The sequence below is a fragment of the Gadus chalcogrammus genome, chromosome 20 (assembly GCF_026213295.1).
Source record: "Gadus chalcogrammus isolate NIFS_2021 chromosome 20, NIFS_Gcha_1.0, whole genome shotgun sequence".
In the NCBI taxonomy this organism is placed as follows: domain Eukaryota; kingdom Metazoa; phylum Chordata; class Actinopteri; order Gadiformes; family Gadidae; genus Gadus; species Gadus chalcogrammus.
This window is the reverse complement of record NC_079431.1, coordinates 4,823,457-4,847,652: the sequence shown is the minus strand read 5'-3', so window position 1 is coordinate 4,847,652 and position 24,196 is coordinate 4,823,457. Positions and strand designations below refer to the sequence as shown.

The 24,196-nt window shown below is 49.0% G+C and overlaps 1 protein-coding gene across 1 annotated transcript in view; it reads left to right on the top strand.

The window, feature by feature from the left end:
• Positions 1–24,196, top strand: part of pdia5 (protein disulfide isomerase family A, member 5) — a 37,544-nt gene that overhangs the window by 1,808 nt on the left and 11,540 nt on the right. Inside the window, exons 2-13 of the mRNA XM_056579713.1 lie at positions 3,100–3,226; positions 5,140–5,227; positions 8,518–8,601; positions 8,884–8,929; positions 10,319–10,411; positions 11,751–11,811; positions 12,484–12,551; positions 14,149–14,240; positions 17,345–17,416; positions 18,809–18,945; positions 22,713–22,783; positions 23,684–23,847. Of these exons, the coding sequence (XP_056435688.1) occupies positions 3,100–3,226; positions 5,140–5,227; positions 8,518–8,601; positions 8,884–8,929; positions 10,319–10,411; positions 11,751–11,811; positions 12,484–12,551; positions 14,149–14,240; positions 17,345–17,416; positions 18,809–18,945; positions 22,713–22,783; positions 23,684–23,847 (1,103 nt within the window). The remainder of the gene's footprint in view (positions 1–3,099; positions 3,227–5,139; positions 5,228–8,517; positions 8,602–8,883; positions 8,930–10,318; positions 10,412–11,750; positions 11,812–12,483; positions 12,552–14,148; positions 14,241–17,344; positions 17,417–18,808; positions 18,946–22,712; positions 22,784–23,683; positions 23,848–24,196) is intronic.

The following is a 24,196-nucleotide window of genomic DNA, read 5'->3' as shown; positions in this document are numbered from 1 at the left end:
TTTAGTATGCACAAATATATGGTCCTCAGTCTCAGATTTTCTGCCGTTTTTCAATTTTCAAGCCTTTGGCGTACTTGTGTGCACAAGAGACCTTTTACTTCACTTATCTTTCACCTGAGATTGCTGGCTGTCATTTATATTTCCATTTAACCAATTTGGTTATTATTGAAGCTTGATTCTCAATGATAATATGACTGAATCCTGAATACTTACCAATCAACATGTTTATGTGTAAAGGATGATGTCTCAAAAATATGATGCTGTTATTTGTACATTGAGAGCTTAATGCACTGTTAGTTAAGAAACCACATGCAAATAGATGAAACACAACCAAATTAGGATAACATTTGCATTTTCCATAATTTTAAACGCATTTCGAAACCTATGCAAACTCCGACCACTTATTGCAAAGATGCACTGGGATTACCGACCGTTAACAGATGTGTTTCCAGAAGACACTAAAGTGACGGATGGACACGTATGGGCAGAGAAATAATATCTGAATCATGCCATCAAATCCTCGAATAAACCACAATCACACTCCCAACACCACCGACCGACGTAGAGACTTTAAATTATGTCATTTCAAAGCGTGGCAGCCTCCAAAAGCCTGTCCAGTTGTGTTCATCAATTTTAAGTGTCCTAGGAGACAGTTCCATTGTTGTTTTGTAAACCTAATTGTAGCTTGTTTTTGTAATGCGTCTTAATTCGCAGTGTGTATTCAAATTGTTTTCTTAAAGGGCTTGTTCTTTGTCCATTTGAATGTTTATTTTTAAGTTGCAGTGCTTTGTTGTCAAATTGAAGATGTTTCCTTCATTTGCTTGGGTTTTGTCCATTTGTATGTCTTTTTTAAGTTGCAGTGCTTTGTTGTCAAATTGAGAATGTTTCCTTCATTTGTTTGGGTTTTGTCTATTTGCATGTGTTTTCTTAACTTGCCGTTAGGTTCAGCAGTCAATCCAGTGAAGTTAGTGGAGCAGGCCAATGTATTTCACTTTGGAATGCAGTACATTTTGTAGTTTCTTGGCACGTTCATTGATTGCAATGTAAGTACCGTTTTCCTGGGTCATTGTTGTAATACGGGTATGACTACTAATGGGTCTATTTGTGTTAATGCCCTACAATACAAATGCAATGCCATATGCATACCACCCATGAAAGTGCATAAGATGTCTGACGCAATGAAACCTTTGGAATTAATGATAATCGCTATTTGCGGTTTTGTAGGTATTGGCTGCTTGTCAGCACAAAGGCAGGCCTGCACATAATGTCAGAACGGATTCAACAAGTTATCCACGTTATGTCTTCATCATATCAAAAACCATCTCAAGATATTGACAAATACTTTCTAATTACTTATTTGCATTAACCTTTTCTATTCACACTCAAGATTATTTTGCAGTCAGCCTTACCACACTGTATGTGTGTGCATAATCTGTATTGTGAAATAGTTAGAGGTGAAATAGTTACTACATATGTTAATGTACGTATTTTCTTTCTCATTTCTGCCGGAGTGCTTGCTTGGTAGCCTCAATCAAGTCGCTCCCAAGGTCATTTAAACCTACCGAGCATCATTAGCCGCTAAAGGGGCAGGCTAGTTACCACTGTTTCAGCCTATCACATAAAAAAGGGGCGAGGCGAGAGAGACTTGTGTCGTTTTATGCATCCTGCAGTGCCATAAATATTCAGATTGACTTTTTTCCACTGAAATTAGTTGCGTTACACGTGTCTGCCACATCCTACGTGTTCCTCTCCTGTCCTGCTTCAAAAAGAACCCCTCAAAGCCAGAGCTGGATCTCCTTCCATGATCCCACGGCCTCCTACTGAAGCATATATGTTTCATATGGTAGGGTATGATTGAGACAAACCTTTTGAATACCATTTTGAACCCCTCCAAAGCCAGACAATGAGGTTTAGAGTACCCTTCTTCGCTGCCACAGATAAATCCATTCGGACACGCATTCAAATAATGTAGATGTGAGCCGGGGGAGAAATTAATAATTGGACATTGGGATTTTTTTTGCACCTGGATCTTTGCCCTTTTTGGGGGCTTATTTATTTCTATGACGGCGTACCACAGCCCATAATACTCCCTGGCAAAGTTGGTTTTTCGTGGCCTCTTGACCTTTTCTCTACCTTCATGTTAATTAAAAATGTCTCCAATGAGCAAGAGGCAGTATATATTATATCTCACACACACACACACAGACACACAGACACACAGACACACACACACACTCAGAGGGACACCCTGTGGGGAATTGGAAATGAGAAAATAAGCCCGACAGGTGCACATTTTCATTCCAGGTGACATCACTCATCGTCCGCCAATGGACAGTGCAGCGTGTCTAATTCAGATCTCTGTGGGAGACTGAGATGTAGAGGGAGATCCTTCTTTACTTAACACACCTTGACTTTGGCTCCAACATATGTTACACAGATCCCCCGTGGTAAGAGATTTGCCAAATCACAAAATGATGTCCGATTGGCTATGTGAATTGATTACAGAACCATACAACCAAAAGAAAAGTGAAAGTGTCCTTGAGTACTGTACGGGTGGGTATAAAACCTAGAAGGACTCAAAGGGTTAAACTTTGCAATTCACCCAAAATTGGGCTAAAAACAATCCATGTGAATCCAATTGACGAGCTGAGATTGTTATTGGATTCTCTTGCAGTGTCTAAATTGCAGGAAGAGGTAGGCAGGGCCGCAAGTGCGATTTGGCCCCTATTACTTTCAAATTAACTGTGAGCTGAATGGAAGTGTTGTTAGCTGTGGCCTGCAGCTCTGCCTCAACTCACACTAACTCACTTCACTGCATTTCGCGATAACAAGTGGTGCTACAACATTCCTTAACCAAATGCAACGTGGTTGCCAGCAGTACTATTGAAATGATATTTCTGAAATCAAAAGGTGTTCCTTCTCCGTAACTAGGCCAAGTGTTTGACAGAGCTTTCATATGCACCGACATTCGCAAAAAACTCCCCGAGATGGTGCACTGATGGGAACCTCAACCTATTTGCGAGTCACGTGGATTTAGACAAGAACCGTTTCCGTGTCGTTCCATGCCGTTGATGCTTAGGTTTGTCACGGTTCTGCCAGGTTTGGCTGGCGGCAGTGCTGGAGGCCGTGAAGGTGTCCCCTCTGATCGAGAAGGTCAGTGATCACAAAGACTTCAAGAAGCTTCTGAGGACCAGGACCAACGTGCTTGTGCTCTACACCAAAACAGGTGAGATGTTCATCCACTGTCACATTGAGGATACCGTTTTTAACCAAAGTAATGTCATATTTTACAAAAATAGTCGAGCTCATTGTGTAATTGCAATGTTGTATTTATCAAAATCACAAACAAATACGTGCAGTCGTGCACTAATCTGCCACTGTATATGTTTGTCTTTAATGTATTCCTCGCTGCTAGTCCTGGTGGTGTTTCAACCATATAAATAGCACGTTAAGTGATTCTATTCAGGTAGCCTCTATATTAAACGACTGGTTGCGTAGGACAATGTTCAAACCAGAACGCAAACCACTGTAGTCAACTAGCAGAACACAGACCATATTAAACCCTGGTCAGATGGACTTGCAAAACAGCATTTCCTTAGGGCCATTAGGGAAATTACCCTCTTCCACCACCACCACCCGCTGCATTTAATTTCCATTTTCATCAAGCTTGAGCGGGGAAGCGAGGATGTGCCCTAACTGAATGCATTCTTCATTTTGTCCTACTGTTTTTCTCTCGTGAGCAGCCCCCCAACTCCGCAACCCGATTTATTTGCTTCAGTATTCATGGCCCACAGTAGCCCATGTAAGGTCATTGGATGAGGCCTTAGCGCACTGAATGGTGGGTGCTATCGATCGCTGGCTAGCACCACAATGCTCTAGCGCCCTTTCTCAAAAATCAGCCAAAGACTCCTTCAGATGCCATTTTTTTTTTTTCTTTGCCACTCTAGTATTGCTTCTCTGCATGCCCCTCGTCCTGCACCTCCCTTCCAGCCTTTCATCTTTCGCTCACCCAATTAGCCGGTCAGCCAATTAGCCGGTCAGCCAATCAGGGAGGAGGCGGTCAGACGGTTTGGCATTTGGCATCGACCAGTCAGTAAGAAATCCCAGTTGCAGTCCTCTCTGGTCATAGGCCATTGATCACCCAGGATCACCCCATAAGAAAAAAACTTTTGTTTTAGAAAAAAAAACGATAACTTCCTGCTTCATGTATGGCCCTAAACCAAGGCAGAACTGGCTGATGTTTTACCTCCAACCGGGTGCGAGCTGGGAGCTTGAGGGTTTCTGGCATTGTCTCCAATCTTAATATAACCAGAGGAGCACTTCTCACTCTATACATTCAGTACAAGTGTGGGAGGCGGGAGGCGGAAAAATATAATAAATTCTTTAACACAAGGACTCGGATATTGCATTTATGTTTATTCTCCTCGCAGGACTTCTCAGGTTTTTTTTTGCCATAGCCCTCAGATTCATGTTGCTGCAGTGATATGTTATGCGCTCTGTTCTTGCTGTGGGTATTTTTTCACTGTTTCTAATATACAAGGCAGTTGTGCGATGAGGCTATATTTCCCCCCAAAGCAGGCGGATTCTAAGTGCTTTTGGCACGGCGAGCTCTGTGTTATGTTTGTACTCGGGTTTATATTACAGTCGCTCCCACGAGCACTCTATCTGCCGATATGTATTCTATCACTTGTTGTGTTTCGCGGCGTCGACTGGAGACCATACCATGGCTGTGACCAGTAAAAGCCGGCCGGAACGATCAATACATCATCAACAAGTCTTTGTGTTCAGCTCGCCGTCAAATTGCTTCCACCCAAACCCCGTTCCCCCCTAGGCGCCGCCGTCCTCTAAAATGTCTCCCAAGTCCGAAACCGGCTCCGTCACTGTTACCACGTCCTTCCTGTTGAACAATTAGAGCGCCGACAGTGTAACCCAAGCGCCACCCCCACCCATACACCCCCCCCTACCCATCACCACCACCACCACTTCTGTCCTGCCTGCCTTTTTTTCTGTCCGCTCCCCCCCGGGGGAAACCTGCGACCCCACGGTTGTCCCCGGCTAGTGTAGGGACTCTGGGTTTCTGTGAAGGTGGGGCAGCCCTGACTACAGTGGGTCCTCTGTGTGTGTGTGTGTCCTCCTCAGATTCGTCGGGGGACCCCCAGCTGAAGCTGCTGTCAGACGTGGCGCAGTCGGTGAAGGGCCAGGGGACCATCGCCTGGGTCAACTGCGGGTAAGTGAGACGGTGGTGATGATGGGGTTTTTTTTTGTTGGGGGGGGGGGGGGGGAAGGGTTAGCGCCTTCAGTCGGTAGCTTCTCTCCCGGGTCGCCCACGGGGACCCGGTAATCGCTGCCATGGTAACACCGCCGGATATCCACCGGTGATTTAAAGTCGCAGCCGTTAAGTGACCACTTCTTCCTTCCCCCCCCCGATTTTGATAAATGGGGTTTTTACATTGCTTATTTGCGCAGGCACGCAGAGCTATTCTCATGACAAATGAAACTGCCATAGTGTTGTCCTGTAAACCGGTTGAATAATTGTATATTTCTCAGCCTGGTTTGTTTTTCAATCTCTGCCTGCCCTGGCAGCCCAAGTGAACGCTCTGATTATCCCCATAAGCCGGCCGATGGCCGTCTTGCTCACAGCCCTGTCCCCTGGCACGGTGTATAGTGGTTGTGTGTCGGACCATGTCTGCCTCGAGAAAAAACTGTTGCCCAAAAATCCACGTTCCTATTAGACAGACACGCGACACACTCTCGGCGTACGCACACACAACTAATTTTGTCCCCGTTACTTTTTTTTTTTCTTACCCCGAGTTAAAAAAAAAGAAGTGTTGCATCGCTCCAAAGTGATCCAATGTTGACTTGTTGTTTACCCCACCTGACAGGCTGTCATGGTACTGTCACTGCCACTTTCTTTTTTATACCAAAATATCTCTTTATTGTGTATACGTATGTACGGCATGCCTGTCAACCAAACCAAACTCTTTTGACACTCTGAAACCCTGTATCCCCCCCCCCCCCCATTCTCTACTCGTGGATCATCCATGGACTTTATTTCCCCCGCCCCATGGGACTACTTTAAAACACACCCTCAAATCATGTTTGTTAACTCCCTCTGGAAAGGCTGCCTCGGACTGTTCCGATCCTTCGAGTCCGGTCCTGTGCACATTGGAGCAGAATTTGCGGTTGGAACCCAGCGGAGTGGGTCTGCCAGTCTTTTTCAGTGTATTTGTCAGATGAAACCCCTTGTGTTTAACAATGGGGGGGGGGGGATGTCGCCATAGGAGACGCTACCAGATTATGTCTTGAAGCACGCCACTGTTGTGTCCCTCGCCATGATCTCATGGGGAAGTGGTCCAACACATGGCTCCGGCTGCAGGCTCCACGGGACGTAAGGGGGAGAGGGGGAGAGGGGGGAGAGGGGGGGAGGGGGGAGAGTAGAAGTGTGCAGAATAGGACGCCATGCCAAGGCGAGTTGATACTCTCTTTGAACAGACTTGGGCCTGGAGTGCTGGCCAAGACTTGTCACACTCCACCGGACAGAAGCCTACAGGTTTACTTTACATAGATGAGCAACTTTGAAATGAAGGACGACGAAAATAATTACGCCCAAACTTTTGCACATGGTCACAGTTGAGTAGGGTGATTAAATATTTAATCCTACTATTTTGTGAAGGTTAGAGTCAATCTGGGTTGAAGCATACTTGATAATAAAGAAGTAACACTCTTTACTTTCTTAGCCTTACAATGCTGTCAATAATCTTTTATAAGGTATAGCACAGAGGAAGGAAAATCCATAAAAATATAAATGCATTTTAAGATAAACCATAAAAACGATGAAACAGAAAGGATGTCTGTATTTCATGAGGGGCGTTTTTAACTGTTGGAGCAATACTGCAACTGCTCCGTCCCTCCCTCTCTTTATCTGCCCTGGTCCCCTATCAGCACCCAGCAGGTGGGACAACACAGACTTGGCCAGGTGCCTCCGGTTGAATCACCTTCGCATCCAACCTCCTCGCTCTTTCCTCACCTCTTCTCTCTTGCTGTGTCTCTTCGCTTCTTTTGCATGTTTTTTCTTGAACTTTTCCCTCTACCCATCTCGCACAACCCCCCCCCAGCTCTCTGTCTATGAGCCCGGACCCCCTGCCGAGGGCACGGTGAGGCTGACTCATCCTGTGATGTCAGCCCTCCTCCTGGGACAAAATAATCCATTAAAGCCCCACAATGGAGGGGATGCAGGAAATCAACCAGTTGAATGGCGGTGGGGGGGTGGTATAAGACCCGCCCTCTTACCTGCAATACAATGATTAGCCCGTGAGTCAGAAGCCCAATCGGCGAGGGAGTCATGCAGCTCTCTTTTGTTTTAGAAGTGGATCCGTCGTCGGTCAGGGAATAGTTATGGCTTCCATTGTTAATGATATGAGTCATCGAACCGTAGTCTGTACCACCCCAGTGAGTCACTGGCTGACTTATGCATAATGCCAACCAATGCCCCCTTGCTGTTTTACCGAACAGAGGATCGTTGAATAGGTCGGATTAACTCAACTCTTTGTTTGCCGCCAAACACCTGACCTTTTGTTGAAGAGTGTTTTTACCCCAAAAGTCAGGAGAATTCTCCTTGGGTCGTTGAATACACGGAGCTAATTTTCACAGCGCACGCAGGTTAGAAATAGAGGTGGTGATTGAGTTTTATTCGCGGGGGCCACCACCGGAGCCTGTCTTGTTCCCGCGTCTCATTTTTAACGGAGACATTTCATCCACCGTCACTTTGAATTAGTTACCGTTGGCAAATCCTTCCTCGAACGGGTGACTGCGTCCTGTCCCCCCGAAGATGTGTCAGGGGGGTCACATCTGCTCCCCCACCACCCCCTCCCGACGGGTGCCATCTGGGCTGGTACATCAAACGGAAAAAAAAAGGCGTTGGCCACGCGGAGAAGAGCCCGGGACACTGTCAGTCTGTCACCGTGTTCATGTGAACACGAACGCGCATGCGCACCCGCAAGTGCACACACACCCGCAAGTGCACACACACATGTACACACACACACACACACCGAGTTATGTTTACTCTCATTCGAGGAATGGAGCACCAGGCATGACACTGATAGCATTTTCCGCTTCCCTGAGATAAGAAACGCCAACATGAATTGGTATTTGGCTAATGATGAGCCTTAAAGCCTTCCCTTTTTTAGAATTTCTATTAGGATGGAGGGTTTGAATACCAATTTTTTTTTTTTTTTATCCACCCGTCTTATGAGTCTTGACTACATAAGAGAGGGGGGGGGGGGGGGGGGGTGTGTGTGTGTGTGTGTGTGTGTGTGTGTGTGTGTGTGTGTGTGTGTGTGTGTGTGTGTGTGTGTGTGTGTGTGTGTGTGTGTGTGTGTGTGTGTGTGTGTGTGTGTGTGTGTGCGCAAAATCCATAAGCATTCCAAGTTAACCCAACCTGCGTTGGAATGTCTCTGTCTGATTTGTTGATGTCCTCCCTTCCCCTAAGTCAGTCTGTCCGTCTCTCGCTCATAGAGATACAGAAGGTCGCAAACTGTGTAAGAAGGTGAAGGTGGACCCGAGCTCGAAGGGCGTGGGGGCTGAGCTGCTGCATTACAAGTGAGACACACACACACACACACACACACACACACACACACACACACACACACACACACACACACACACACACACACACACACACACACACACACACACACACACACACACACACACACACACACACACACACCCCCCCAAAAAACAGTTCTGTCAAGACGTAGTGGCGTTCACAGTCCAGTGCTTCATGGAAACGTGGGCCACGCCCGTTGCGTTCTGCAGCGGCGCTGCTCGAGTAACCTCCGACATGTGAGCATTGTGCCCGCTCTTTTCTCACTGCAGAGACGGCTCGTTCCACACGGAGTACAACAGGCCGGCCACGTTCAAGGTGAGAAGGTGTCTCTCTTCGCTCGCTCTCTCTCTCTCGCCCTCTGTCTCTCGGCCTCTGTCTCTCTATCGTGCTCTCTCTCTCCCAGACTTTCTCTCTCTCTCTCTCTCTCTCCCTCTCTCAGGATCTGTCTCTCTCCCGGGCTGTGTCTCTCTATCGTGTTCTCTCTCTCCCGTGCTCTTTCTCTCTCTCTCTCTGTCTCTCTGTCTCTCTCGGGCTCTCTCTCTCTCTCTCTCTCTCTCTCTCTCTCTCTGTCTCTCTCTGTCTCTGTCTGTCTCTGTCTCTGTCTCTGTCTCTGTCTCTGTCTCTGTCTCTGTCTCTGTCTCCCTGGCTCTGTCTCTCTCTCAGGTTCTCTCTCTCTTAGGCTCGGCCTCTCTCTCCCTGGCTCTGTCTCTCTATCGTTCTCGTTCTGTCTGTTGCTCTCTTGGCTTTTCTCTGTCACATCCTTCATATGCTCAGTTAATTCGAGTGGCAGGCCGGTGGTTTTCCCCTCACCCTGTGCGTCCCCGTCTCTCTGTCTCTTCACGTCCCACTAAGTCGTTCACTTGGATCGGTTAGTTTGTTGTTTTTCTGTCGGCAGGCTTAAACAAGCTAACCCCTGTTGGCAGCCAACCCCCCCCTGCCTGTCCTTTTGATTCCACTAATTCATTCCTCGAGATAAAATCACTTTCATCCGGCCCGTTAGCTGCATTGATTCAAGGTCTTTCTTTAAGAACGATAAGGACTCCAGATAATGCCGATTAATTATGGATAAAACAAAAACCTACACCGGGGTGTACACCTCTGCCATTGACGTTGGTTCATTTCTATTTCGATTGCATCAGGTCCACCCCCCCCCCCCCCCCGCTCCCCAACCTCCATGTTATTGTCGCCCAAAGTCCTCCCGAAAGCCCGTTGTTGCAGACTTTATGTACATTTCCCACTTGTGGTAACACCGAGTGATTGTGACCCACCGCAGTCATCTCTGCCGACAGACATATGGTCCATTACACGCCCCTGCTGGTGGTTCGTTTTCCCGAGGCCGTCATCAAACATTTAAGAAGGGAGTTACATTCCTCCGTGCCACGCGCTGGAGGCAGCACTTAGAGAATGGACGCGTCGCCATACGTCAGCCCCCCCGAAGTACCGCCCGCCCGCCCGCCGACGTCTTCGGCAGCGCAGCGAACGAGATACCTGTTGACGGCGATTGCTTCCGCGCCAAGCCCGCTCAATATTTATATTGTTGTTTTATTGTGTGTGGAGAGATATGATAGTCCCTTTAGCTGCTTCCGCCACCCCTCACGCTCTTTATTGTGTTTTTTTTTGTCAGGATAAATAACCAAATATGTATTATTTTGTTATGATTTTGTTATTTGACGATCATTTCTGTTGCATCCTCGTCTCCCCTAGTCCATGGTGGCTTTCCTGAAGGACCCGTCTGGGCCGGCGCTGTGGGAGGAGAACCCAGAGGCTAAAGACATTGTGCACATCGAGACGGAGAAAGTAAGTGTGCCTGCAGCCTCTTCAGCCGGTACAAAGCTGGGCACTGGGAGTGTGGTTCTGGAAGGATGTGCTGAAAGGCCCAGGTGATGGCCTGTGATTGGATGAAGATGAGGACGGTGATGATTATGATCAGGGCCAGAACTTCCATTAAGTAGCCCAAGGTCATTTCCTCCATTTGTTTTTTTTTCCCCCCCATCCATCGTGACGCTTATCTACAGCGGATCCTCAAATACTGAGCAGAATGAGGGGAGAGAAAGGAGGCAAACGGGTGTCTCCAGGAAGACTAGTACAGTGGATGAGGAGGGAGCGCATGCTGGTCTTGCTAAACTAAAAAGTTGTTGGTTCATCCCTACTTCTCCTTGCTGTGCCGATCGTTGAGGTGCCCTAAAGCAAGAGACCGTGTGTGTGTGTGTGTGTGTGTGTGTGTGTGTGTGTGTGTGTGTGTGTGTGTGTGTGTGTGTGTGTGTGTGTGTGTGTGTGTGTGTGTGTGTGTGTGTGTGTGTGTGTGTGTGTGTGTGTGTGTGTGTGTGTGTGTGTGTGTGTGTGTGTGCGCGCGCGCGTGCGCTCCCCCCTATGTGGGGGCGTACCCCAGGCGTCGAGTGTTTGGAGTGCTCCTGGTGGATGGAGAGTGTGGAAGCGCTGTGTTACATAACGGCCGTGTGTTTCCCGTATCATTTGGTGTTCCTGGTTGCGTTCCCATGATAATTACGATGATCCATCTGCTGCGGATGCTGTTAATTCACGAGGGCGTACAGCCGCCCGCCGCTCCCAGAGCAGACGAGAAGGCTTCCCGCGCAGCCCTTAGCTGTCAAAGGTCGGCGCGCTGCTTTTGCATCTAAGCCGGTGCTTAGAGCACTCCGACATGCGGTGAATTAGCACTAGTGTGGATCAGCGATCGTGTATTAATGTAGTTTTGTAGTAGTCCCACGATCAGGGCTGCGGGGTTGAAGCGTTCCTTGTTCGACAATTACAAATGCAATCGCGATCACCTAAGCCGTTTGATACACTTGTTTTTCTTCGGGGCTAACAAGTAAGGTTTGTTTGATTTAATGACCTAAAGTTCTATGTGAAAGCGAGAATTGACCCAAGTTCTCCATCTGGCATGGATGGCCTCTAGACCCTCCATGTCTGAGTTCAGAATCAATACACTGATTTAAAAATACTGGGGCTCTGACTGACTATAATATTGACATCTCATGGGGCCAAAGAGTCTCAGGAAGGAGCAGTCGCATACCTTATGTGATGGAGGAAATAGTTCAACACATTTTTCTTTGACCATGCGCCTCTCCACTTTCCTTCCCTCTCTCTCTCTCTCTTCTGTACTCTCTCTCTCATTCAGGACTTCAGAAGGTTGCTGAAGAAGGAGGAGAGGCCGGTGCTGATGATGTTCTACGCCCCATGTGAGTCCTTGTGGTTTTTCATTAGTCGATGTATTCATGCATTAGCAATCATTACGTGTTCGTCTTAGTGTAATTCAATTCAAGGTGTAAGAGGGTCACACAGCCGCAGAGGGCCGCTGCATGGTCAACAGAGAGAACTCAGGAATAACCAAGTGTTCATAGACCTTGTCTTTATCCCGGAAATATGAATGGTTTTGCTTTAACATTATGGAGGGCGGCACCAGTTGGGGAACACGCACTCACTCACTCACACACACACAACTAATCAATGTTCACCACCATACACCTTGATTACACACACGCACACGCGCACACGCACTGGGTGTCTCTCAGATTGAGCTGGAGGGAAAGACATAGGACAACACTTCATCCAGAGTAACAGTCGAGTCTTCGGGGATACAGGGTCATAATGCTTTCCAAACAACGCACATCCCTGTGTTGGAAAACCACTGCATTACCGATATTTTCGTACACGCTGGGGCTCAGTTGTGCCCCAATACGTAGCAAGAAATCGCCCCGTTAACGCTGGTTGTTCTCATGCTTCATTACGCATGAGAAACGTCGCAGCCTGCAGACATCTTTTGCTCTTGTTGGTTTTCTATCGACGCGTCCAGAATGACAAATATAACGCCCTGTTGTTCTGTTTGTTTCTCTGCGTGTTTGCCTTGACAGGGTGCGGCGTGTGTAAACGCATGCAGCCCCTATTCCAACAGGCGGCCACTGAGACCAAGGGAAGATATGTAAGTGTTTCGAATGAGCGTAAGCTCTTTCATTTCAGCTCTATTTGCCCAGCTGTGTGTGTGTGTGTGTGTGTGTGTGTGTGTGTGTGTGTGTGTGTGTGTGTGTGTGTGTGTGTGTGTGTGTGTGTGTGTGTGTGTGTGTGTGTGTGTGTGTGTGTGTGTGTGTGTGTGTGTGTGTGTGTGTGTGTGTGTGTGTGTGTGTGTGTGTGTCAAGGTTGCCGTCGACCTGAGTTGCCCAAGGAGTGACACTGGTTGTACTTTGCATTAGTCAAGTGTTTAAGCCCTGTATCACAGGTCCTTCCGCAGTGCTCATCAGACGAGGGTAATTCATATTCCCCAGCAAACACTCACTCTCCTATTCCAGAACCGGTCTTTTATTTAACATATGGGGAGCAGAGTGAGGCTCGCACCAGAAGCCCCCCTGGACTACCTTTCCGACTAGTCTGCGCTTTTCTTCGGAATATTGCCCACTTCATGTTAGAGCGGACATTATCTGTGTCGCGTAATTACCTCCGCTTCTCCAAGAGCCTCTCAGAATGTAGCCCAGCTCTCATTGCAGACTAGCTACCACCTTACCGGATTGTGGATGTCTGGGGGTGTTGGTTCCCTTATTTATTTATTTGTTGTTGGTTGCTATTATTTATTTTCACTTGCCGTAGTACAATTGCGCCGCTTTTTTGGCCACTTACTGTCAAAGCGCCACAGTTAAACGGCCTGTGCTTCTTCTTGCTGAATTAACCATTTAGGACGGATGGGGTAAAAGCAATTTCCAAACACTTAGTCGTTCCCATGAAGTAGCGCCGGGCCCCGTGCGCTAAGGCAACAGACGGGGGCCACAAATTAAACTTAAAAAAAAAAAAAAATGGGCTATTTCGGTTTCGTTTTTTATCCTTCCTGCTGGAAGGGCCTCTGGCAATTTCTGCGGAGATGCGAGCGAGAGGCGATGACACAATGGGGGAGGCTCACAAAAGGTTTCGGTGTTGGCAAACGGGCGGGCGCGTGCGTACCTGGCGTGCGCGAGCGAGCGGAGAACGCCACCGAGTAATTGGCATGCGCCGGTCCCTTCCAAGCAGGAAATGAATGGAAGGATGATGAGAAGTTTTTGTTGTTTGATTAAGGCGTATTAGAGTGCAAAATTGTTGAGCGTTGCCCGCGGTGTGTGCAATTATGTCAAACACCATTCCCCTATATTACCTCAAATCAAACAAAGCGTTGGTTTTGGCGTGAGGTGCTTATCTCTCTTTAGGGAAAATTACCGTTTGTGATGACGTGTGTGTGTGTGTGTTGCTGCGCAAGGAGGTTTTCCTGCACCTCTGTTGGGCCAACAGGCGGCCTGGGGCAATCAAAACCTCGGAATAACACGTTTGAGACTATGTGATTCCATAACAGCCGAGCAATAACATGTCTCCTCACAAGCGCTCGCCTTTCAGCGCGGCTCCTCCGGAGCGATCCGTCTTCATCTCCCACAGCTCGCTGATTTAAAAGCAGACCTGTTTAGCGCTGACCCTCCTTTTGAGGAGGACGGACGCCAGGGCTGCCGCCGCAGGCCTCGGGAGTCACGTCTGGTCTCTCTCTCACCTCACCCCCTCCCCTCCAGGTGCTGGCGGGGATGAACGTGCATCCGAGCGAGTTCGACGGCCTCAAGCAGGAGTACAACGTCAAGGGCTACCCCACCTTCTGCTACTTTGAGTAAGTGCACACAGACACACAGACACGTACGCATATACACTCAAAAACACAAAAACACACCTCTTCTCTCACTGCGTCGTATTTGTTTCTTTGTCGAGACGCTGCCCTTTGCACCAGTGCGCTTTTTCAAGTGTCTTCAACAGATTCCAATGTACCAAAAAACACCATGAAGAAGTCCTGCTGTAAACCCCCCCCTCTCTCCCCAGACAAAGACAATTGAAATGACTTCCTTCCTTCCCTGTCAACACTGGCACACATTCACTGCTCTGTGTTCCTACTGAGACTTGTGGTCTTTTTGGCATGATTACACTCTCTACTGTCTATTTAATCAAGGGTTTAGGACACACACTCTCACTCACACACTGCAACACCAATCGTAAAGATACAAATCTTGTTGACACTCCTGCGGTCAAACACCCAGAAGGACGATACATGCTCGAGCAATGCTGGATGATTCCAATACAGAGGATCCCCGCTGCCAGGTTGGCATATTTCACAAGGTTGTGAATGTCGAGGGGAAGGCGCTCTTCCTCGCTACTCTCTCTATCGCAGTTGTCCTATCTCCTCACATTAAACACAAGTTTATTGCCTGGTCTTTTAATTACACCCGAGGTTCGTGTGTGTGTCAGGAAAACCTCACACACGCACACACGCCCACACGCCCACACACACACGCACACACCCACACACACGCGCCCTGATGGTCCGTGTGGAGCACATCCAGGCCGTTGGGCTGCCAGCTCCTCGTTCTCAACACGGGCCCTCCTGGCTTATTACAGCCCCAGCCTCCTTCCAGCCTCGGTAATGAGCTCCCCTCCATGATGAACCCGGAGCTAATCGGCCAGCAGCACCCAACGGGGCTATCTGACCATCGGGCCAGCTTCTTCGCTACAGTGCGGGCCAAGGTGCTTTAGCTCGGCCCTGTCCCCCCAAACCTCAAGGTGCTTTACCTCGGCCCTGTCCCCCCAAACCTCAAGGTGCTGTACCTCGGCCCTGTCCCCCCAAACCTCAAGGTGCTTTAGCTCGGCCCTGTCCCCCCAAACCCCAAGGTGCTTTAGCTCGGCCCTCTCCCCCCAAACCCCAAGGTGCTTTAGCTCGGCCCTCTCCCCCCAAACCCCAAGGTGCTTTAGCTCGGCCCTGTCCCCCCAAACCTCAAGGTGCTTTAGCTCGGCCCTGTCCCCACAAACCTCAAGGTGCTTTAGCTCGGCCCTGTCCCCCCAAACCCCAAGGTGCTTTACCTCAGCCCTGTCCCCCCAAACCCCAAGGTGCTTTAGCTCGGCCCTGTCCCCCCAAACCTCAAGGTGCTTTAGCTCGGCCCTGTCCCCCCAAACCCCAAGGTGCTTTACCTCAGCCCTGTCCCCCCAAACCCCAAGGTGCTTTAGCTCGGCCCTGTCCCCCCAAACCTCAAGGTGCTTTAGCTCGGCCCTGTCCCCCCAAACCCCAAGGTGCTTTACCTCAGCCCTGTCCCCCCAAACCCCAAGGTGCTTTAGCTCGGCCCTGTCCCCCCAAACCTCAGGATGCTTTACTTCGATCCTGTCCCCCCAAACCTCAAGGTACTTTAGCTCGGCCCTGTCCCCCCAAACCTCAAAGTGCTTTACTTCGATCCTGTCCCCGGAAACTCAAGGTGCCGTTTGGGGCCGGACCTCGGATTCATGAGGAGTCTGAAAAAATAACGACGTAACTGCTCGACTTTAGCGAGTGTCCTTGCTTTATCCTTTTTTTCCGACATACACAAAAACACAAAACACCAACCAGATGAATGACGGTTTTTTATTTTACGTTTGAGCGGACTGTAAGTAGTCATTGTTTTTTATGTTTTTTTTTTATGTTTTTTTTTTTTTCCCTGTTTCTGCAGCACGAGAGATATAGTAGGTGCGTTTACAGTCGATCGTAAATCATGGAGCGATAGTCTGAAACGCCTGAGCCGGGGCACTTGGCCCGTAAACGCTGAGTCAGCTCATGAGGTGGCATGCGTGAGATTCCCCCCCCTCCTCCCAATCTCTTTTCCAAAAGTGCGATAATGTATCGCTGTTGAGGTTCACTTTGCATCTTGGCATGCTGTGAAGACCATTATAATACCGCACCCCCCTTTTTACTAATGACACGGGCTGCTTGGCTCCAGATCCCGTCGGTTCAACTCCTCTCCCGTCGCCACGCATGCATGCAAGCAGAGCCCAGGCTCAGGCGAACGCTGCACGGAGAGCAATGTGGCCGTTACATCACAATCCCTCTGCGAATAATAAGGGTGTCAAAACCAAATTGAACCTCCATTTTCTTTTTGATGTTGATGTTGTTGTTGTTATTGCTGTACATTTGAATACGCTGAGGCCAAGCGTCCCTATTCTTCCAGCGGGTTGCGTCACGTTACTTTACAATGGTCAGAGTTTACCTCTGACTCAAAGCCAACACTTTGCAATGCTGCAGCATCTGTTTTGAATTGTGGGCTGAATTAAATGTGAAGGCAGAGAGGGAAAATAGGATTAAATCCTATTTTTCAGTTCACACAAGGTCATATATTTTTGATTCATTCGTTTTTGTGTGTGGCGTTTTCAAACCCTGTCCGAGTTGCAATTTCCATTTGCACGCCAAATAAAAGCCCCTCCATATGATGGCAGTTTATCCAAAAGGCGGTTAATGACATTTCTCGGGGGGAAAAAAAAATTGCTGTGTCCTCTTCCCATCTGTACCTTTTCTATGAATATCTGTCAGCAACTTTGCTTTTGAATGTGGTCCAGCTTTCTGTGCATCACAGAATAAATACTAAGAAGTGTACTAACAAGGGTGTTGAAATGTTTAGTGTGGCCTCATGTTTTGAACCTATCCTTTTTAACTTTTAACGTAAAGTTAATCTACTTGTGCCTTTGCTTCCATTTCTAAATATTCTTTAGGAAATTAATAAAAAAGAAAATGTGAACCCATATGGAGAAATTGTTCATGTACTTACTTTCTTTGATACTTACTCTAAAAGGGCCACCAAGATGACAAGTTAATTAATTTATTAAGATTAATAACAATCTCCTAATTTATTAGGAGATTGGTGGACCCATCCCTGGTCCAAACACTGATGCCATCCGTTTTAAATCTGTTTTTAATTCTTTTTTAAGGAAAGGGAAGTTCCTCCACCACTACGAGGACTACGGCGCCTCAGCCAAGGACATCGCTGATTGGATGAAGAAGTGAGTGGGATTTTTGTGGCAGGAAACACCCATATGCATCAACACAAACCATCCTACACGTTCACCCAGAAACACCCCGCATTTAAAAATGGCTGCCCAATCCCAGTCAAGACAATTTATAAATAATCCCGAGCCCTCTTCCCCTCCTCCCTTGTTAATCTATCTTCCTTTCTCTCCCACACTTGGACACGCTTATCCGACTGCCTCACATCTTCCATACGCATCGTTTGTCAAAACAATTCCAGTCTGAGACGTCTTTCCCCCCCCCCCCCACCCCCTCCCTTCACACCACACACACACCCCACAGTTTAGTCGGGTTCCACTTGCAAGATTATCTTGTGTTCCAAAAAAAGTTCTGACTTTATTTTGCTGCGGTGTGCGTGTGGTTGGTTTAAAGTATCCACAGGTTTGGGGGGGGGGGAAGAGGGTGAGGGGTTGGTGGGGTACAGAGGCGGGGTAATGACACAGCAGGTGTGAAGATTTTCTTCGGAGGCAGCATGGCATGGATAATGGACTGCTTCAAAGACCACCGCACAAGTGGTTTGTTTTGGAAGAAATGGCACCCCGACGTTGCCTAGGAACAACTTCATACGGTATCTGGTGCGGAATAAGTCCAGCTTACGCCTTTCTATTATAGCGGTCTGGATATATATATATATATATATATATATATATATATATATATATATATATATATATATATATATATATATATATATATATATATATATATATATATATATATATATATATATATATATATATATATATATATATATATATATATATATATATATATATATATATATATATATAAATCTATGGATAGCGAACCGTGCCTGGAAAAGATCCAAGATCTTAAGTTTCTGCTGTAGGGGGGGTTGATGAATGATCCTGCAGCTGATGTAGACCATGGGAAAATATGACTAATTTCCTAATGAAGTGCATAATGAAATGCATAATTGCATGTTTAATGGGCAGTAATTCTGGGAACGCTTAATCTTATTCTCTGGAATCAAGGGGTACAGTGGTGAACATTGATTAGGGGGGGGGGGGGGGGGGGGGTGGTGGTGTGTGTGTGTGTGTGTGTGTGTGTGTGTGTGTGTGTGTGTGTGTGTGTGTGTGTGTGTGTGTGTGTGTGTGTGTGTGTGTGTGTGTGTGTGTGTGTGTGTGTGTGTGTGTGTGTACGTGTACACGGGTCAATACACAGCAGTACTGCTCTGTGTCATAAGGGTGTGGTTGTTTTTGTGTGTCGATTGGGTGGAGTGTGTGTTACAGCTGTGTTCAATAAGTCCGTAAGAATCAGCTGGAACAAATCTGGGTTTAAATCTCTCACAAAGTAGTTTTCTCTCTCTCCCTCTGTCTCTCTCTCTCTCTCCCTCTCTCCCTCAGCCCCCAGCCCCCCCAGCCCAAGACCCCGGAGGTCCCATGGTCGGAGAGCGAGTCCCCCGTGTTCCACCTGACCGACGCCACCTTCGACAGCTTCCTGGAGGAGCACCCGGCGGCGCTGGTCATGTTCTACGCCCCCTGTGAGTACGGGCCCCCCCCCCCCCCTACCCCCTCGTGTTAGCCGGGGCCCTCCCAGATGAAACCAGAAACACACTGCAACAACGTGACCTTTTCACGCTTGAAACCAGAACGGGGACACACACACACACACACACACACACACACACACACACACACACACACACACACACACACACACACACACACACACACACACACACACACACACACACACACACACACACACACACACACACACACACACACACACACACACAGAGCTCTCTCTTTGGCCCCTATTCGCTTTTTCCCCCTCGATAAATCCCCAAGTGCCCTAATTATCTTTCAGTAAACCTCTTAACATTTGTAGGATGTGCGCGGCTGTTTGTGACTTTGAGCCACAAACGCCTCGTGCATATGTGTCGTTTGCTGAACGTACCCCGGGTGGATGTGGTGGCGACGGCAAGACGGCGAACAAACAACCCGGCTGTTTCTCCTCCTCGTGCAACGTATTGGCGGGAAACTAACCACAACAAGGGAGCACGATGGCATGTGAACCCAAATGTTTTGAGTGTCTATTCGATCCGGGGCTTTTTCCGAGCAACTTGTTAGCCCCGCGATTAAATAGATTCCTGCTGGTGTACGTTGGGAACGAGGATTGGCCCCGTCGTTTCGTCGGGGGGGCCCACGCACGACGCGGCCATTGTGGAGGAAGGGGGTCTTTTGTGAGCAAACGCAAAGGAAAAATGGGAGAAAGCTTGAATAGATTTTGTTTCAATTACTTGAGCCTTGGGACTCCTCTGAAGCTGTCTCGGCGCCTGTCCTGGGGAGGTATGGGGGGGGGGGGGGGGGGGAGAAAGGGGGGGGGGGGATCTGCTTGGTAATAAATGCGACGCACAGCTGGAAAATCATGCAAATTGATTCAATCCCTTTAAAAGGAAAACTGTGCTCAGAATGCAGGGACGATGGTGCACAATCAGATTCTTGTCTCAATCAATCAGTTTCTACTCCGACCCCCCTCCCCCTCCCCCTTTCCTCATCAGCCTATTGTTTTCACAACTGCCCCCCCCCCCCCCCAGCCTTTTAACCACCAAACAAACGCACACAGATGCACACACACTCTCACAAACACACGTACAAATACACACACACGCTCCTCTCTATTTCTATGTATTTATCGGTCTTGTGTGCTCCCTGCGCTGCCTACGTCCATCCCTCCCTCCCTCCCTCCCTCCCTCCCTCCCCCCCCTCCCTCCCGCATCTCTATATAGCCGGGCATTCGAGTATAGATCACTTTCTGCTTCCAGCGGCACATACAGGAGTCCTTTCATCATCCACCACCTCCACCTCCTCCTCCACCTTTTCCCTACGCGGTATTGCCTCGCTCTCTCACCCCGAAGGGCATTCCCCTCAATGCAAGGCATGATGCAGCACTTCATGCACAGGCCAACGCACACAAACACACGCGCACACGCAGAAACGCATACCTGCTCCTTAAAGGCTTAATCGTTTTAATCCTATACGTGTGTGTACGCACACACAGACACACACACACACACACACACATGCACTCAGGCCCACAAAGGACTGCAGCCCCGAAGGCAAGGCAGGCATGGTGGGACATGCAATGTCAAACGTCCTAGTTAATGTCAATCACACACCTCTAAAATGATATTTTCTTTTTAACCCTAAGAATGTGAACACGAGCGGGAACAGGGATGTGTGAACCTGGAGCGGCCGGTTCAGCGGCTCCGTCTGAGCGGCCCCCGTCACACAGAGATTAATGGAGCCACGACCAACTGCCTCAGCTCCCGTTTATTTTGATTTCTCTGTTTGGTTTCCTACCCCGCCTCTATCCCATTTCCCACTATTGTCGGGCAGGGTGAGGCTGAAGGCTTTGTATTTATTTGTGTGCGTGCGTGTGTGTGTTTTGGATGTTTGGTATGTTACACTCTCACCGCCTCCAGGGGTAATTATGTAAGCCTTGGGGATAAACGGTCTCTCTTGCGTTCTGATGCAACCCTATATGCTTCTATTTAGACACACACACACACACACACACACACACACACACACACACACACACACACACACACACACACACACACACACACACACACACACACACACACACACACACACACACACACACACACACACACACACACATCTGGCCCCAAGGTCACCATTGTCTTCTTTCGTCTGACCTACACTTTTTTTTTTTTTTTACAATATCCTCCTTTGAACACACACAGACACACACACAACCAACCCTATCAGGGGAAACGTCGGCGGTGCCGATGCGGACCCTAGGGTGGCTGTGGGGTTTTGCTCATCTTCCTCGTCCCCCAAAAGGGGGTCAGGCCACCCTCTGTAAATCTCTCCTTCGTCTCTCGCTCCCTTTCCGTCTGGCCTCGGCTGCTATTGGCCGCCGTCCGCCCGCTCCCGTCCGCCGGTGGCGGTGCCAGCGCTGTTCCGTGCACTTCGGTTTTATTCGCTGCGGTTCATTACAGTCGTTGGAGCGGTTGCTACCGGCGACGCATTAAACATCGTAACGACAGCGAATAAAACCTCAGAATTGATCGGCAAAACTGTGCAACGGAGACGGGGGAGGAGGGGGGGCGAGGCAAACAAATACAGAGGGGGGGGGGAAAAAACGCCAGAAAAACCTCATGTGCGTAAACTACAACGCCCCCGTCCCCTGTCCCCCCCTCCCCCCCCTCAGTCATCAGACATGCATATTCATCACGTCTGGGGACAGTGATGCCGCCCCGCAAATATTGTGGTTTTGTTTTGTTTTTCTTTTTTTCAAAAGTAATTTGGTATCCAGAAATAAAATGCTTGGCGGCTCCTCGCCGCGGCGCTCATGCAATATTAATCGAGACACCTCGGAGGGCGGCGGGGCCTCTGTCTGCCAGACGGCGGCCGACTGGAGCGCTGGTGACGAGCGAGCTGGTGAATCATGCAGAGCGTTCACGACCACGCCGTAGTCTCTCGCTCCACTCGCTCTCTCGCTCTTCCTCCCACCCCATCCCCCCCCAGTAATTCAAGGCTCTTCAGGCAACACAAACAACACCAATAAGGCCGCTGTCGCCGCCGACCCCCCCCCCTCCCCCGCTCCTGAGGTTAGCCGGGCTAGCGGCTAGCGGCGGGGGCTCCGCTGTGTAATTGAATCCTCCCTCTTTCGAATTTCACTCCACCTTGTGGCTTAGATCCCCGGCTCAGGAGTCTCTCTCGCTCTCTCACTCTCGCACCTACCTACCTGTACACACCATTCGTTTGACCCTTTTCGCACATACCAACTCATCCCCCCCCCTCTCTAAATCTCAATGGCTCGCTCTCACTCTCGACACACTCTCATCACACACTCATCCACGCACGCACCAAGACACGCGACACGGTCGCATAAGCAATCAGACGTGACGTTGCTCCTCTGGAGAAAGGAGGCGGCGGTCAGACGCATAGCAACGCCACGCGGTTGCCAGGTGAGGCGTCGGGCGTCCGCACGAGGGCATGGGGCTCAGCTCGAGCCCCATGCCCTCGCCACAAGCCTCTTCCTGTGCCCGTCCCCTGGTCGTCCAGGCTCTATACGCTCTACCCTTGTCTTTGTCTACGACGGTCCGATCGTGGCGCACAGCTTTTCCGAGGACGGAATTCCCAAGGTTCTCTGGTGTCGGGTTTTCGGCGAGGTCATTTCCTCCGGGCCCCACGGCTAGGCCCGCTTCTATATTTGCGTGTGCTGAGGGTCGCGGACGTGACTCATACGTGCGTGTTCTGCTCCCTGCAGGGTGTGGCCACTGTAAGAAGATGAAGCCGGAATACGACGAGGCCGCTGAGGTCCTCAACAAGGGCTCTGACGTAAGTGTGTGTGTGTGTGTGTGTACGTGCTTGTGTGTGTGTACGTACTTGTTATTGAGTGTGTGTGTACTTTTGTGTGTGTGTGAGTGTGTCTGTACGTACTTGTGTGAGTACGTGCGTGACAGACTGTGCACAATTGCATATTTTATTGCATGGCACCGACATGTCAGCGTTTTTCCACACCTTGTCTTTGTTTTTGTCCTGACTGGACGAGCGCTATCTGTTCAGAGAGCAAAGGGCTACGGTGATGTTAACCTGCGGGCGTTGCAACACCGGAGCCGTCGGGAGGCTCCAGGGTCTCTTTAGTCAGAACCCCAGTACGGGTCGAAGACTCCTGAAGGGCCACAGCTTAGTCTGTTTCACATTAGTAGGGTGTGGTACACACACTCTCACAGATACACACACATGCACACTCGCACACACCAACACGTCCGTACGTGCACATGCTCATACACGCACGCACGCACACTCGCATATACAGGCTCATGGTGGCTCCAAGCCCAGCACAAGTCAATGGGGAGATCCTGGTCATTATCTGCTGCGGATAATCTAGCGCCTCTCACTCTCCCCGTCTGAGGCTTCAAGGCCCATAACATCATTTATTATCCCTCTTCTCCTCCCCTCTCTCGCTCTCTCTCTCTCGCCTGGGTTTGCGAGTTCAGTTTTATTGTTCACAAAAAAGCTGTGCTGTTGTTGTTCCATTTTGTGTCACCGTTCCCCCTTTTTAGCATTACGAATACTACGGTAGAATGCTCTACCGGTCATAACGGCCATAACCCTAGGGTTAATTTGATACCAAATATGCAACCAGCCAGATGAAACGGCATGCTTTGAACCGAGCATGTTTCCGTGGAGACCGCCGTTGCTGATCCCTTGGCCGTTTCCCCCCCCCTCCTACAGAGTCCGGGCGTTCTGGCGGCAATGGACACCACCATCCACAAGGCGACCGGCGAGCGCTTCAAGATCTCGGGCTTCCCCACGATGAAGTACTTTGAGAAGGGCCAGGACATGTACGCCCTGCCCCAGCTCCGCAGCAAGGACGGCATCCTCGACTTCATGCGCAAGTGAGTCCCCACTATGGCCCTTTGACTGGAGAAGCCAGTCACCTGGAGAGAGGTCTAAAGTCTACGGCTACCCAGAGAGGTCTAAAGTCCATGATGGGCGGTCCACGGGGCCAGGTCACAAAGTCTTGTGTCTGCATCAACGATGTATAACACTTGAGTTATAAATATATGATATTGACTTGCTTAATGACAAATTCAGAGGTCAAACAATGAACCCACACGTTGCATTTAAAACCAGATAAGTATGAGTCTTTATATTGGAGTCCGAATGACGCATTGGTTGGGTCTGAATAATCAGTGCTAGAGTCCGAGTTACGTGTCAATGATAACCTCACCACGACCGGCTAGT